At 37.9% G+C, this 14,579-nt stretch overlaps 1 protein-coding gene across 2 annotated transcripts in view; it reads left to right on the plus strand.

Annotated features, from left to right (window-relative positions):
• FHIP2A (FHF complex subunit HOOK interacting protein 2A) overlaps positions 1-14,322 on the plus strand; it is a 32,984-nt gene extending 18,662 nt beyond the window's left edge. For both annotated transcript variants that reach the window (XM_076339074.1, XM_076339075.1), the window contains 10 exons: positions 1,182-1,296; positions 1,402-1,478; positions 1,581-1,773; positions 3,025-3,194; positions 4,071-4,214; positions 5,949-6,039; positions 7,782-7,925; positions 12,287-12,427; positions 13,493-13,596; positions 13,689-14,322. In XM_076339074.1, coding sequence (XP_076195189.1) covers positions 1,182-1,296; positions 1,402-1,478; positions 1,581-1,773; positions 3,025-3,194; positions 4,071-4,214; positions 5,949-6,039; positions 7,782-7,925; positions 12,287-12,427; positions 13,493-13,596; positions 13,689-13,794 — 1,285 coding nt within the window. In that variant the 3' untranslated portion in view covers positions 13,795-14,322. The remainder of the gene's footprint in view (positions 1-1,181; positions 1,297-1,401; positions 1,479-1,580; positions 1,774-3,024; positions 3,195-4,070; positions 4,215-5,948; positions 6,040-7,781; positions 7,926-12,286; positions 12,428-13,492; positions 13,597-13,688) is intronic.
• Positions 14,323-14,579: the final 257 nt, after the last annotated feature.

The raw sequence follows: 14,579 nt of genomic DNA on the forward strand, positions 1-14,579 counted from the left end.
TTTTGTATTTAATACCCAAGGTGACTTTACACCCCTCCCTGAAACTAATTTTCTATAGGTAGATAAGATGTATAAAATATTCACACCCCCATGCTAAAGTCTCAAGAGCAGAGCTGAGATCCCAGCTGCAGCATAGTGGTACGACTTTGGGTGTCCAACGTACGCGCGATTTCTGACATGGGGCCAGGTTTGGCTGCCAGTCCCTTGCAGAGATTCCTCAGGGGGCAGGTTTTTCCACTGCATTACGTTAGCAATTTGTAGCAGTATAGCTGTAGTATCAGGTACAAATTATTTTCTTGTTCAGATGTTAAGGATTTAGGAAACATCATAAAATTTTCACTGTACACCGTGAACACTGTAGGCTGCTGCAGGAGGCAGGAAGGGTGTCTGATAACAGGCTGTTGTTGCAAAATTTTTGCAGTAAAAAAGAAGGAAAGAGTTACTGCATAACTCATTAGCATGAAGCAAAAGATACATGCCTGTTATCCTAACCGCTTGCATGTTAGATTCTCAAAACATTTCTCTTCCCCACTCTGCCTTCATTATTATGAATTGCTTGTGATCTGTTAGTACTGAGACAAAAAATAGGTATATGCAAAATAACTACCAAGATTTCTGGTGGTTGGAGTTTGAAGTTAGAAGGGAGAAAACCACAGCTTTGAATAGTGGCATAAATAATTATTGGACTGTTTTTCCAAAGAAAATGGTGAATTTTTTATTCCGTAGAGCCTTTAATTTGGGATACATGTTTCTTTCTGAAAGATACAATCTAGTTCAGGTATACACTGTGGTTTTGGTGGACTTGATTGAGGTTGCTTACAGAGTAGAGAAGAACAATTGCCTTCATTTTATGGTTCTCTGACTACAGGAGTTATTGATTCAGTTTCTGTGGTCTGTGTTTCCTGGGAGAACAGGCTAGGTGATCAGTTTTCCCTTCTGACTCAAGAAATACTTAACCAAACAGTTCTTCTGCTGTACATACTGTGTATCCTTTAGCATGCCACTGAAAACCTGTGTAATAATAGCACTGCCAGATTAGTAGAGACCGGCAGACAAGCTATTTTAATGTTCACTTCATTGCGAGTAGGTCATTAATTATTCTGTTAAGTTCAGTAAGAGTAAAGTCCAAGATTCTTCAATTACTTGTAGACTTAATAAGTATTTTTCCCTGTGTTCTCTAGTTTGGATTCCTATAGCCACAAAGAAGATGCCTCTGCTTTTCCAGGAAAAAGAGCATTGATTTCGTTTCTTTCATGGTTTGACTACTGTGATCAACTCATCAAAGAAGCACAAAAGGTTTGTAATGTTTACAGATGATACAAATATATTCAGCAAATAAGTAGTTCCAGTTGTTTCTTAGCTTTTGAGTTTGAGACATACCATTTTGTACTTTTGTTTCAGACTGCTGCTGTTGCTATGGCAAAAGCTGTGCGGGAACGATTTTTCATTGATGTTATGGAACCCCAGCTGATGCAAACGTAAGTAGCATCCTACAAGACACAGCAGAACAGAATCTGAATCAAGCTGATTTTTTTTCAGCTGAAATCCACTACATATCTGACATGAAATTTTTTGTTCAGTTCAGAGATTGGAATCCTCACATCAACTGCACTGTTGCATCGCATTGTGCGTCAAGTGACTTCAGATGTCCTGCTGCAGGAAACAGTTTATTTTATACTTGGAGAACACAGAGAGCCAGAAACTTTGACAGACATCAACAGACATCCATTGCGACACAGGTTAATCGAACACTGTGATCATATTTCTGATGAGGTGAGAAGTGGTAATGATATAATAATGTCTGCTGGCCAGTTCTGTCTTGCATAGAGTCTGTAAAAACGCCATTGTGAAGTCTTTTCATATTTGTGTCAGCTAACTTTTTTTGCCAAGGAAAAGACTTCTGACTGCCAGCCCTACAAATTCCCTTTAGAAAATGAAACGAAATGAAGCTGTTTTCCCCAGCTAGCACATTGTTCCCATTAATAAAGATTCTTTGCTAAATTTGCTTGCCCGCTATGCATATCTAGTTGGACTTGCTCATCTGTAAGATAGGGCAAAATCAGTTTCTGTAATTGCATTTTAATTCATGCTTTGTTATATGTTGCATCGCTGTTATTTTCCATGTTGTGTCAATTCTGTCATGTTATCACATAAGGTATAGTTAAAAACTTTTTGTTTATATTTTTTATATAAAGTAACTGTGGTCAGAGATGCCTGACCTACACAATGCCAATTAAAAGTTGTTATAATAACTTTAAGCACTTTACACACAGTAAACGTTGTTAAAATAATTGACTTCAGTAAAATCCCTCCTCAGGAGCTGCTTGTTTCATTTTTTCCATGAAACAACCTCCACCCTCTACTTTTTCAAATAAAAAACAAGCTTGCCTGAAATACAGATCTATGCCTTCACATATCAATTTTTTCAGTATGCTTACCTGCTCACCCTGTCAAAATCAGTTATCTGTATAAATTAGTTGATCTTTGCAAAGCTAAGCACTCTAAAACTGTCTTTAAAAACTGTCTCTATTGCTTAAAGTCAGTCGCCTTTTAAAAGCCTACATAATATCTCCATGTAAAAATCTTAGCCTGTAGTTCTAGTCACAATATCCCAGTATTACTTTGTTTTATTCTGGGTATTTATTACTAACTTTAAGTCCTGTTCTGTGTCTCACTTGCACAATGATGACCATCTTCCAGCATGGATCTAATTGTAATATGGAAAGCTAAGTTGTAAGTTCTCTGGATGTTCTTTGTATTGTTATTTTGGCAGATTTTAGAACAATTTTTGTTTTACAGGAAAAAAATACATCCACATACTGATTTTCAAATGTGTGTGAACTCTTCATCCATGTTTATACCACATTCAGCATAACAGTTTCCTAATTTTTCTTAGGACTTTTGCTTCCTTCCATAATGTAAATAAGTAATTACAGTGTTCCAGGATTTACAAACCAGATATAAGGCAAAAAACATATGGCAGCAGTGCCTTTGTTTATTGAATTTTTACTTTTTATGTTGCAGATCAGCATAATGACTTTACGAATGTTTGAGCACCTTTTGCAAAAACCCAATGAGCACATTCTTTATAACTTGGTTCTGAGAAATTTAGAAGAAAGAAACTATATGGAATACAAGCCTCTCTGTCAAGAAGATAAAGATGTGGTAGAGAATGGACAAATTGCAGGAGCAGTGTAAGTTTCTTTTTTAAGGGAAGTTTTCAAAACAGCTAACGTGGATCCTTATTTTTAGAACAAAACAGGGTTTTTTTTCAGTAAGTGAGCATAGATAGCACTTTGAGTGCTCTATGTATTAATCCGTATCCATAAAGTGATGCAGAAATTATTATATCAGCAACTTACGGAAATTTTTAGAGCAGTAATAGAAAAGCTAAAATTATCAAAAGCCTCTTTCCAGAACAATAGGCACTCAAAGGTTGTCATATATCAATTTACTTGCGTATCTACCTAGCTTAAGTCTATGCATATTGGTATTATTATTATTTGTATATAATAATGAGATTATTCTTGAAGTCATTCACTTAGGTGTCTTTCTTACATTTATGTTTTTGAATCATTTTTTGATGGAAGAACTTTTCTGGGACACTGCATAAAATCCTTTTAAATACCCTACGTAACTCTTGTAACTCCTTTTTTTACTGATGGAGGGGTAAGGACTAGTCACACCAGCTATTTTAGGCATCTTCATTTAGATATTTCTGAGTCATCTAAAATAATCTAATGATTTCCTGGAGTGTAACTCTCATGTAAAAAATGTGGCTGAAGAGTTTAAGTGATGTAATGCAGTGATTTTGTATGAGTCAAAAATGTCTACTCTGTTGTTCAGATCAAGAAGTTACAATTTTTCTTCAAAACAAAGTTTGTTGGGTATTTGTAAAAGTTATTTCTGCATATTAATTAGGTAAAAAGATGTGTATATGGTAGTGTTCTGGAAAACATCCTAGTTGTTCAGAGAAGAAAAAGAGAAAGCATGCCTTTTGACCCAGAGATTTTCCTGCCTTCCATAACATTCTGTGAATGATTATGTTTTTGTCTAATATAATCTCACAGAGACCTAGAGGAAGATCCGTTATTTACTGATCTGTCTCCAGATAACACGTTGTCAACTCAAGAGTGGCTCAGTGCTTCTCCACCTGTCAGTCCAGAACATCCAAAAAATGATGGGAAGACTGAAGTTCATAAAATTGTAAATAGGTAAGTTGAAACAAACACTTAAAGAAATCTCTGAATGTGTGGGTGTCTGCACATACTGTGCAAATCAAATGTACGCTGTAATGGATATTATTCTGTGCCAGCCGGTAAAATGACTCCACAGAAGGAAATTATGTGGCATTTTATCAGAAAGCTACTCCTGAAAGATTAGAGCTTACAATAAGTAAAAATAATTCAACATAAATGAGAAAAATAGAAGAACTTTACAGCTAATACTCTAGTTGAATACTCAGAATTCATGATAAGAGCCTTATTGATTATAAAACTTTCTTTTCTCAAAAATATTTGCTGTACTTAAACTGCTGTTAAAGGACTTGACCTTCCTGGAGAAGGTTTGGGGAGTCTTGCCATAAACGTTTTAGGGAGAAAAAACCCTCAAACTTCCTGAAGTTCCTTAAGCGCATATATAAGAGTAAATAATTGCCATGCTAGGGATAACCTTCTGTTCCCTGAAAATCAAGGGACTTCTCTGTCACCTGTAACATACCTTTGTGCATGTTAGATGTACTGCAAATTGGATATCACAAAGAGGACAGGCTCTGCTCTAAGCAACTTAGCGATGGTAATTCTCTTAGCAACTAATATTAGGACAAATGCTGTTTGCTCTGTTAATACACGGTAGCAAAGCAGCACTGGTATTTCAGTGCTGGCCTATCTACTTATCCAGAAATAATCAAAGGTGTTTGTTAGCCAAAGGAAGCAAACAGCCTGAGGACAGTCAGCATAGAATGGCATAGTCGCATCTTGCCCTCTTTCCCCCAGTACTGCTATATATAGTTTAAGGTGAACGTGGTTTGGAGCAAAGGTGCAAAGAACACTCTCCTAAATTCACCTCGTGTAATCTCCATCAGTGAATAGAAGTGTTTTCAGGATTTGCAGTGTTTTGCAAATTTGTATTTTTTCAGATAAGACGAACTCCATACGAAAAGTCAGCTACTACATATTTCTGCATATAGATCTTGCAGGAGCCTCCAGCATTTCTTGGGGTGTGGAGAATGCTGAAATTTGGAAACAGGATCCAAAGACTGAGTTTTATTTTGCTGTCCAGAAATTTTAGGTTTTTATACTTATTTTTTAAAGACAGTTCCTCTCTAATAAGATTCAGAATTCCCTGATGCTTTTTAGGTCAGATATTGGTGAAGTAATAAGGACATATAGTATTTGCACTACATACCTGGCAAAGGCAATGATATTTGTAACTGGGACATTTATATGCAAATATGCCTGTGTGTTCTTAGATGTTCATTTTTTACCACAACAAACTATGGTAAATAAAACTGCCTATGCAGTAGGTTAAGGAAAATGTTAACTGTAATTCTCCTTCTCTTTTGGCTCATTTATTGCCCAGTAAATTCTCCATATGCTCTAGTAAGATGGAGTCTGACCTTTAGCAAATACTTGACCTGGTTATGAATATTGCTTTTCGTCTCCATTCTGTCTGCTAATTCTCAGAAAATGCTTCCACTGAGGTTTTTACCTCTAGTGCTAGATACAAAAGTTCTGAAGTATATACCTTGTTATTACAAACAGTAGTTAGAATAGGTGTGCTTAAATAGATTTTGTATTCTCTGTTCTTTGCATAAAGTTATGGTAGAATCTGTGGATTAATTGGCCAGACAATTCAGTATTGTGTACACTGTTACAGATGATGAGAAAGTATTGATCTGGTGCTCTGTGGATTATAGATATTCATTAATGTACTTTTTTTCTCTTTAGTTTTCTCTGTCTTGTACCTGATGAAGCTAAGTCATCATACCATGTGGAGGGTACAGGTTATGATACTTACCTCAGAGATGCCCACAGACAAGTAAGTCAGTGAAGTCTTCCTTAGTCTTTGAGTATTTGAAATGCTTATGAGAATATACAAATGGTTCTATAAATAGTCCTACTAAATGCATCTTTTGGTAATGGAAGATGGGAAAATTCAATTTTTATTTTCTAATGAAAACCTACCTTTGGAGATCTTTTGACGGTGAATCCACCTTGTGTTACTCTAGTGGGAATAATGCATGCCATTAAGTGCATTAATATTCATGTAACAAATACTGAGAGAAAATCTGAACTGCAGATAGATTCTTAATTTGCTTTTGCATTTATCTGCATTCTCTTGGAGAATTGCCTGCCAAGCTGTTTGAAAGGACTAAAGGAAAATTAAAATGCTGCATAGGAGTTATGCAATCTGGGACTTCAAAAATAAAGGCTCATCACAGGGAATGCACAGCCTAAGGCATTCAGGTTTGAAGTTGGGAGTTTTGGTAGGTCGGGAAAGCTTTATGATCTACTGTTTTTAAATAAATGCGGGTTTTGTTTTACAAACATAATCTAAAGTTTCTTTGGTCAGTGATTTTGAAACAAAATCACTGTTTATTTGCAGCTTTCTTATTGAAGCCCTGTGAATCTTCTAGAATAGAAAAATTTATGCAAAGGAGTAGAGTAACTGGGAGAGCTATATTTAGTAGGTACTTCAAAAATTCCATAACCTCTGAATTATATCAGCAGTTTAAGATGGGAAGCTTGGATTTCTGTATTTATTATATTGTTTTATCTGTAGTCTCTCCTGAAAAGAAAGGGAATAGAGAATAAGGAAAAAAAGGTTGATGTAAAATTCCCCTATGTTCTATTCTTGGATGCCAGAAAACACATATCATCTTTGTATTTCTTTTATGCCTTGGGAAAAAGAGTATTCTGGGAGTTATTAGAGAACATAATTGTTTTCTGTCACTTCCTGACAATGATAAGGCTACTCTTAAAATATTTCCTCCCTAAGAATAGCCCTGCCTATTGCTGTTATTACATCCAAATAGCTGTTCTGCTTCCGTATTTCTATTCCTGGAAGCAGGAATGTAGCTTACCTGCACAAGTAGGTAAGCTACATGCAGTGAAGAATTTCTGAGTCTGTTTTGTCTCTCTTTTGCTGCTGATTATTCCCATGTTCCTTATTTTCACTGCCATAACCTGTGCTCCTTTCAAGGTATAATTCCTTGAAAGTGAGACATCAGGCAGCCCACAGCAAATCAGAGGCAGAGGCAGAGGTTGAGAAAGACTGTTATGGGTGATAGGAAACAAAGAGAGGGAAGAGGAAGCCCTGAAGCACTTTTCATTTGTATCTCCTGCATATACACATGCCTTTCCTGTCCTGGGAATTAGGGAGCGATATAGATTGGATAGCAAGATAAGCTACACGTAATACAGTGAAAGTGTGGAAACGTACTGACAAAAAGAATGTATATGAATGCAATTCCTGCTTTAGAAGAACCCTGATCAGGGTGTGTATTGTTGGCTTTGCTTTGTGATTTGGCCCCGGCTGCTTTTTGGGAGCTCTGTTCTCCACTCGTCGTTTCTGAAACTACTCTAATAGCATGAATGTCAAGAAGAAAATGAGGTGCCTGCATAGAAACTGGTAGTGTTTACTTTAGAATGACTTTTCTTTTTGAGCTTAGATTTATCATTTAGCTACAGATTATGGTTTTAAGGTGTATGGACTATTAAAAGGAAATTAAGTGGTTTCCATGGAGGTTTGAGTCTGTTTTCCTCACTACTTTTTTCTAGTTCCGGGATTATTGTGTCATCTGCTTACGGTGGGAGTGGCCTGGATCTCCCAGATCTTTGGAAAAGTGCAATTTAGAAGCATCATTTTTTGAAGGACACTTCTTGAAAGTCCTGTTTGAAAGAATGGGCAGGATTCTTGATCAGGTAAGAAAAAGCAGGTTATGAATTCAATTTCTGATGCTTTCATCACTACTAAAGGGCTAATCTCCATAAAGTCCCATGGATTGCCATCACTCAGATGTCTATTATAGCATCATATTATTGTGTCATGTCCGATGTCCTTGGTGCAAGTCTCTGTAGATTGCAGGATGTTATAGTGGCCAGTATTATCAATTTAACAAAAGCAGAGAACAAAAACTCTCTTATTTTTGTTAGCCAGCTTTTTGTGTACTAAATGTTTTCTTGACCAGAAATATCATTTAAACTGATGAGTAAGAAAAGAATATCCTTAAGATAAAAGATGAGGGTAAGATAGTATCTTAGGAATCCTTCGGTACTAGCATCACTGGTTCTGTTCTCATTTTCTAGCATTTACACTTAGAAAGCATGTACATTTTTCAGTAAACAAAATACTGTCAAGCTCCTTTCTGCCACATTTCAGTGAACTTCAATCTGAAGTCTTGTTCAGGAAGCAGTTTACGTCACTGTGTAAGATGAAAAGAACTTGCTGTATCACTGCTAACATTTTCCCCATTTTTTCACGGTTAGAAAAAACTGTTATCAGTGCATGGAAAGTTTCTAGAAGGTATCCTTTTCCATCTGCTATGTAAAGTAGGTTTTTTTCCTGTTTTATTATCTTCAAATAATAAAAGTATAGCTGCCAAGGGCAAACAAAAGGGATATGATCTGACTGGCTCCTTGTTCTGAAAAGGAGGTGTGGCATGTCAGACCCAGATTAGTACAAAGGAATTTAAGGAAAGTGAATTTTCCTGATGTGTGTTTGTTTCTGTATTTAGTCAGCCTGCATGACCTAGTCTTTCTGGGGACAAGCAAAGTGAAGGCTCAGGGAGGTGAAAAGGAGGTTGCCCAGTGTTAAAACTAAATGTTTCTTTGCCTTCTCTAAACTCTGGACTTAAGTTAGTCAAGTCAACGTTGCTGCTTTAGATCAAGAAGATAGATAACTTTTCTTGCTAGTGAAAACGAGCCCTGAAAGTCTAGATTACCCTCCCTGTAATACCAGGTGGAGTTGCTACGAATGCAGTAGTACCAGTTTCAGAAGTTTGTACAATTCTTTTCTGTTTTGCATGTGGAGCTATCTACGGAATAAACCATTAGCTGTGGTAGTGCCAGATTTCCTGGTCATAAGCAGGACAAGAGCCATTTGAACATGTAAATGCTTAGGAAACATGTCAGGAAGCCAGTAGTAGCCTCTAGGTCAGCTCTGTGAGCGTTCAGGGGAGAAGGATGTTTAAGAGTACCAACTTTTATAATTCGGAAGTCAGAAAAGAAAGCCAAATACTTCCATTGCTATATTGTGTATTCTCAGGGTTTTGCTTCCACTAAACACGCTCTGCACACTTCACTAGCTGAAATGGTTATAGATTAGAGCCATGAAGAAAACTGGGCATCATCAGCTCTTAGGAAAAACAAGCCTCATGCATATGAAAACCTTGTCTGAGCGATGACACATAAATTACAAAAAGTAAAGAACCCAAGTTACATTCCCCAAGAAACACCTGCGTGTCAGATACATACGATTACAACTTCCATCTGGCTTGGAAGCACAGTGCCTATTTTGATGTACTACCTGTCAGCATGACACACATTTGGGTTAGTCAAGCAAGGTGTTACGATCTGTGGTGTCAAAAATGGTTCTTGATTCCAGAAGAATTAAAATGAACTGCCTGAATCAGACAGAAGGGGTAAATTCTTATTATATCGTACCAAAACCCTGTCCTAAAAACCAAACTGAAATTCCTAGGGGTTATTCACACTGAAACACATAAATCACATAGAAAAAAAACCAAAACCCAAAACAACGAATTTGACATAATGGGTACTAATGTCCTGACAGTGAAAAATGTTGAAAAGCCTTTAGTGGGGGACACAGTACTACTTACAGATTGTGTCCAATGTCTTTTTTGCTTTGTCACAATACTATAGGTAGTTCTTGTGTTTTTATCAGTTTTTATCAGCAGATAGCAGAAAACTTGCAGAGGTGGTAGCTGTCATTAACCTAGTTTCTGACAGAAGATAGCTGAGGCACACAAGTCAAGTAACTTGTTTCAAGGCTGTTCAAATCCAGTACCTCATCTGCTAGACAGTACCTCCTTCCCCGTGTTAATATTATCTATTTCTATGGAACTGACTGTTTCCTAAGAATTTTGTAAGAATTTCCTGAACTGCAGATTTTGCTGGTTTTAAGCTTTTTAGTTATAGAGAATTTTTTTAGGATGTTATCTGATAGAAGGCTGTCTTACTGAGTCTGCTGACATATGGACAGAAATAAAAGGTCTGTGTGAAGAAGCAGCTTTCCTTAATGCTCTCAATTAGTTCAAATCGCAACAGCAATCAGTCTGAACAATGCAGCACATGTTGCTAGTTTGTTTCCTTCTCTTCTTGTGAACACCAGATAATGCTCATGGCTTCAAAGCTTCCTAACGAATTGACTGACTCGGACAACTCTAAACACCTTCTCCTACAGTTCAGCTAGGTAGACAGTGGAATGGATTTATGGAAGGAATTTGTGTCTCTGTCTGCAGAGTAGCTTTTCCACAATAACTCAAAGTGTAATGATCTTTTTTACCTATAACATCTCTGGTCCAGGGTCTGAAAGCTTCATTTGTTAGAAGATTGGGATGAATCTTTTGCTAGAATATCAAGTACAGAAATAACTGCTACTGACTGGGAGAAATAGGTGCTTGCACTTCAAAAGAGCTGTAAGACAACTCCCTTTGCGATGTAACAGTGTGTGGTAATGAATTCAGAAATAAGGTACCTAAATATTAGTTAGGTGTCCACATCCAGTCAGTGGAAATTTTGTCAGAACAGCCCCGGTAGTCTCTGGAGCTGTTAGACTGAAAAGCAAATAGGTGTCTCTTTTAGTGCAAAGTGAATCACCATCTCAGCTTCCTTGGCTGTATTGACTGAAAGCTCGACTCAGTTGCCTGAACTGAGGTATCTGTTGCCATTTTTGTGATGCCCAAGATATTCCCACAAGCTTGCAGTTACAACACAGATCTTGCAGGATCCACCCTCTGTGGAACTGTCAAGACACCAGCAGATGCTCTTGAGCATCTGAGATGGCACGAGATGTTTGTGTGTAGGCAAGTGTATCAAGTGTGAGATCTCTGTTGAGTAGGCTAATGCGAGCTTAGACATGTAGACATATCTAAATATATCTGTCTTAATCTGAAGTTGAATTCTTCCAAATCTTACAGTCTGGAAAAGGGAAGAATCTGTTCACTGATTCTTCAGTGGGATGCTAACTTGAGAGCATAAAGATGGTAATTTGAGGCCATGAAATCACCCTCTTCTAGATGTGATTATGCCACTGAGGATGTTACTGCCAATATGCAAAGAGATTGAATGAGGGCCCTGTAACCCACTTCAGGTAAAATCAACAAGGTTAAGTTAAACCATCTGCATGTTGGTAACATCTTCAGACTGGCATAGGTGTACCAAGGGAATGTCTGTCCATCTCTTGTCAATGTAGTCTGTTCCACCACTGAATAGATGGAAGGAAATTCCACTGGTTTGCAAATTTGGGACTGAATTAAAATGTCAGCTTGTTTTCACTGTGATGAGAAAATCAAAGATGGAAAAAAAAGTACTTGGAACATAAAGAAGCTTCCATTTTATGGAAATGAGTTTCTCACTGGAATGGTAAAATCCTTTAAACTAGGCACTATTTTTTTCCTAGAAAGTTAAGTACTATTTTTTCCCTTATGACTGATTAGCATCTTCCAGCATCTGACAGTGTTGCCTCTCCTGTTTAGTTGATTTGTGGAAAGGAGGTAGAGAAGAAGCTCAGAATTTCATGCTGCTTTCCCAGCCTAGGACTGTCTCATCTCCCGTAGTGTGCTGCCACAAGATGACCAGGCCTTCTGCAATGGTTCTTTCCAAGAAAAAAGAAAGTAGAAGAAGAGAAATACCATATTAGCTGTAAACATGGATTTGTTACTCTCAATTTCCTGAGCTCATATACTTTACAGTTATCCAGGAGAAGCAAGCAGATGTTTAACCTAGACTGATTCTATGCTATTTGTTTAGCTACTGAGCTGAAGAAATGTTTTACAGGAAGAGGACTTAACCTACAATAAACAAGTGTGCAAATGCTTCAAGTGGTTGTAGCAGTTATACGGATAATAACATCTAATACCTAACTGTCATATTCACATCACTCCTGTTGTGGAAAGCAGAGGTGTTGGGCCTGTCTTTTAATCTAACTTTTTATTTATTCATAAGCCTGTATATAAGGTTCTAGTAGTTAAAATAAACAGTGGCTGGATGAAAAGAAGCCAGCATGAAAATAACTAAGCACTGTGTTTTCCTTTTTTTTGCAGCCCTATGATGTAAATTTACAAGTTACGTCAGTGTTGTCCAAACTGTCCTTGTTTCCCCATCCTCATATACATGAATACCTTTTGGATCCTTATGTAAACCTAGCTTCTGGCTGCAGGTCTCTCTTCTCTGTTATTGTCAGGGTGAGTAAACACACGGTTAATATTTACATATGGCTATACAGCAGTGATATATTTAGTAACTTTGTAGTTACTGGTAGTAGTTGTCTAGTTTAAGTTGGCAAATGGCTTCTCACTGAAAGTTAGATACTTATGCTCTCGATTTGAATCAAGATTTTGGATTTTCTACCAAAAACATTGGAAAATGTATTTCTGTATCCTCATGTCTTCAAAATTGCTTGTTTGCTTAGTTTCATCATATAGATCAAAACATCCCCTCTGGCAATGATGTTGCTTTAAACCGGACTAGGTCACATGGTTGTCACTTGCAGGCAATGTCAGGTAGTGCTGTAAGAACAGGCCAAGTACAGGTTTGCACCTGGATGGGAAAGAGATGTTTTGATTCACACACAAGCAAAGGACACTCCTGAATACCCTGTGCCTGGATGTATATCTCTGCTCATCCTCTTTTTTTCTTGTGCTGAAGGCTGTTCTTGACAATGAAGTCCTGTATTTTTCAGAAGTCCGCTTCCCTTCCCCCTCTGATTCCATCTCCTTCTGCCAGACCTGCATCTTAGAAGTGCTGGCTGGGTGCCTGTCACACTGCAGTCTTCTCAGTCAGAGATCCCTTGCCTACCCCACGCACCAGCTGTTATTAAGCTGGTCAGGAGCCTGTTAATGGTGCTTGCCCAACAGAGGGCTTAGCTCCCTTTTTCCCAGCAGCCCTCCCCATTTCAAAATATAATCTTCACTCTTTCCCCTTGTGCTTTCCCTAAACCCAGGAATTTACTGGTCAATTGCCTGTGTCAACATTTACTAAGACAAATTAATCATTGACATAATTAAGTAATGCCGTTTGTGGCAACAGCAAGTAAGGCTCAAGAGTTCCTGTCCTTTTGTCTCTCTTTACTTTCTGCGCCCACTCACCCTTTTTGGGGGCAGAGCAGGTACTCTGCATGTTGTTTTGTGAGCCTGTGAGGATGCTGAAGTGGGTCTGCATCCTGGGCACTGAAGGCTGTCATTTAACCTTGCTGCCAGGCACTCTGCAAAGGTGTTAATTTTGTGTGTTGATGGCATTGTGCTTTACAGGTCGTTGGGGACCTCATGGTTAGAATCCAGCGCATCCCAGATTTCACTCCCAAACTTCTGCTGGTCAGAAAACGCCTGCTGGGCTTGGAGCCGGAAGGGCCCATGTGAGTAAATACATTGCATATTCTCCAAACCCACTGCTGTTTTTTGTGTGTGCCAGTCCTGATTCTCTGCTGTTTTTTTTTCTCTTTCTCAGCATTGACCACATGACGTTACTAGAGGGCGTGATTGTGCTGGAAGAATTCTGCAAAGAGCTGGCAGCAATTGCATTTGTGAAGTATCATGCCTCATCTACGCCATAAGCAGCCTTGATGAGTAGCCAGGCTGTAAAACCACCTAGCCTCTTTCAGTAGAAAAGACTATTGACAACACCCAGATAAGAAGAGGTGGTGCCTCCTGGCACAGTGTCAGTTGACATTTGGCAGAATTGGAAGACAAGTTACTTTCACCAGATGTTGACATTGCAAGAGAGAGGGATTCAAATGGACCTAGAATATGATTGAAGGCATTTTGGGAGAAACCAATACATAGCATTTCTAGCCACTGTGCGAAGAGCTGCAAAAGCTGCATGAAGAACCACAGACATCAGACCATGGTTATTCTGTTATAATGACAATGTTTAGAGAGTTGGGTCTTTTGTGTGTTCTGGGGCTCACATGCGCCAATTCGCTTTTTGTGACCATATTACTTTTAATAAGCAAATTCATTTTATAACATTTTTATGTCTTAATTCTTTTTCTTTTTGGTTGGATATGTGAAAGGAAATCACAACTATAGTTGCAATGTATATTATTAAAAATGAAGAGAGGTTCAAAAACTCCACCAATCCATATACAGTGGGAAATATTAATGAGGGATCATTTTTGTTTTGGTGAATCCTAAAGACAGTTCTGAGCTTGATTCCCCAATGGATTACTCCAAGAGATATATCAGTATAAAATCATTACTAATGGAATTAATCCTGATTCAGCATCACATCCATAACAAATATATCTGAAGTGTACATGTTTCTAGCATGTTTGTCTCTGTCATTCCAAGTGATTGCTCTTCAGGTTATCTGTATAACTAGATTTACTTTAGGTTTTTG

This window comes from Aptenodytes patagonicus, chromosome 5 (genome assembly GCF_965638725.1).
Source record: "Aptenodytes patagonicus chromosome 5, bAptPat1.pri.cur, whole genome shotgun sequence".
NCBI classification, from domain to species: domain Eukaryota; kingdom Metazoa; phylum Chordata; class Aves; order Sphenisciformes; family Spheniscidae; genus Aptenodytes; species Aptenodytes patagonicus.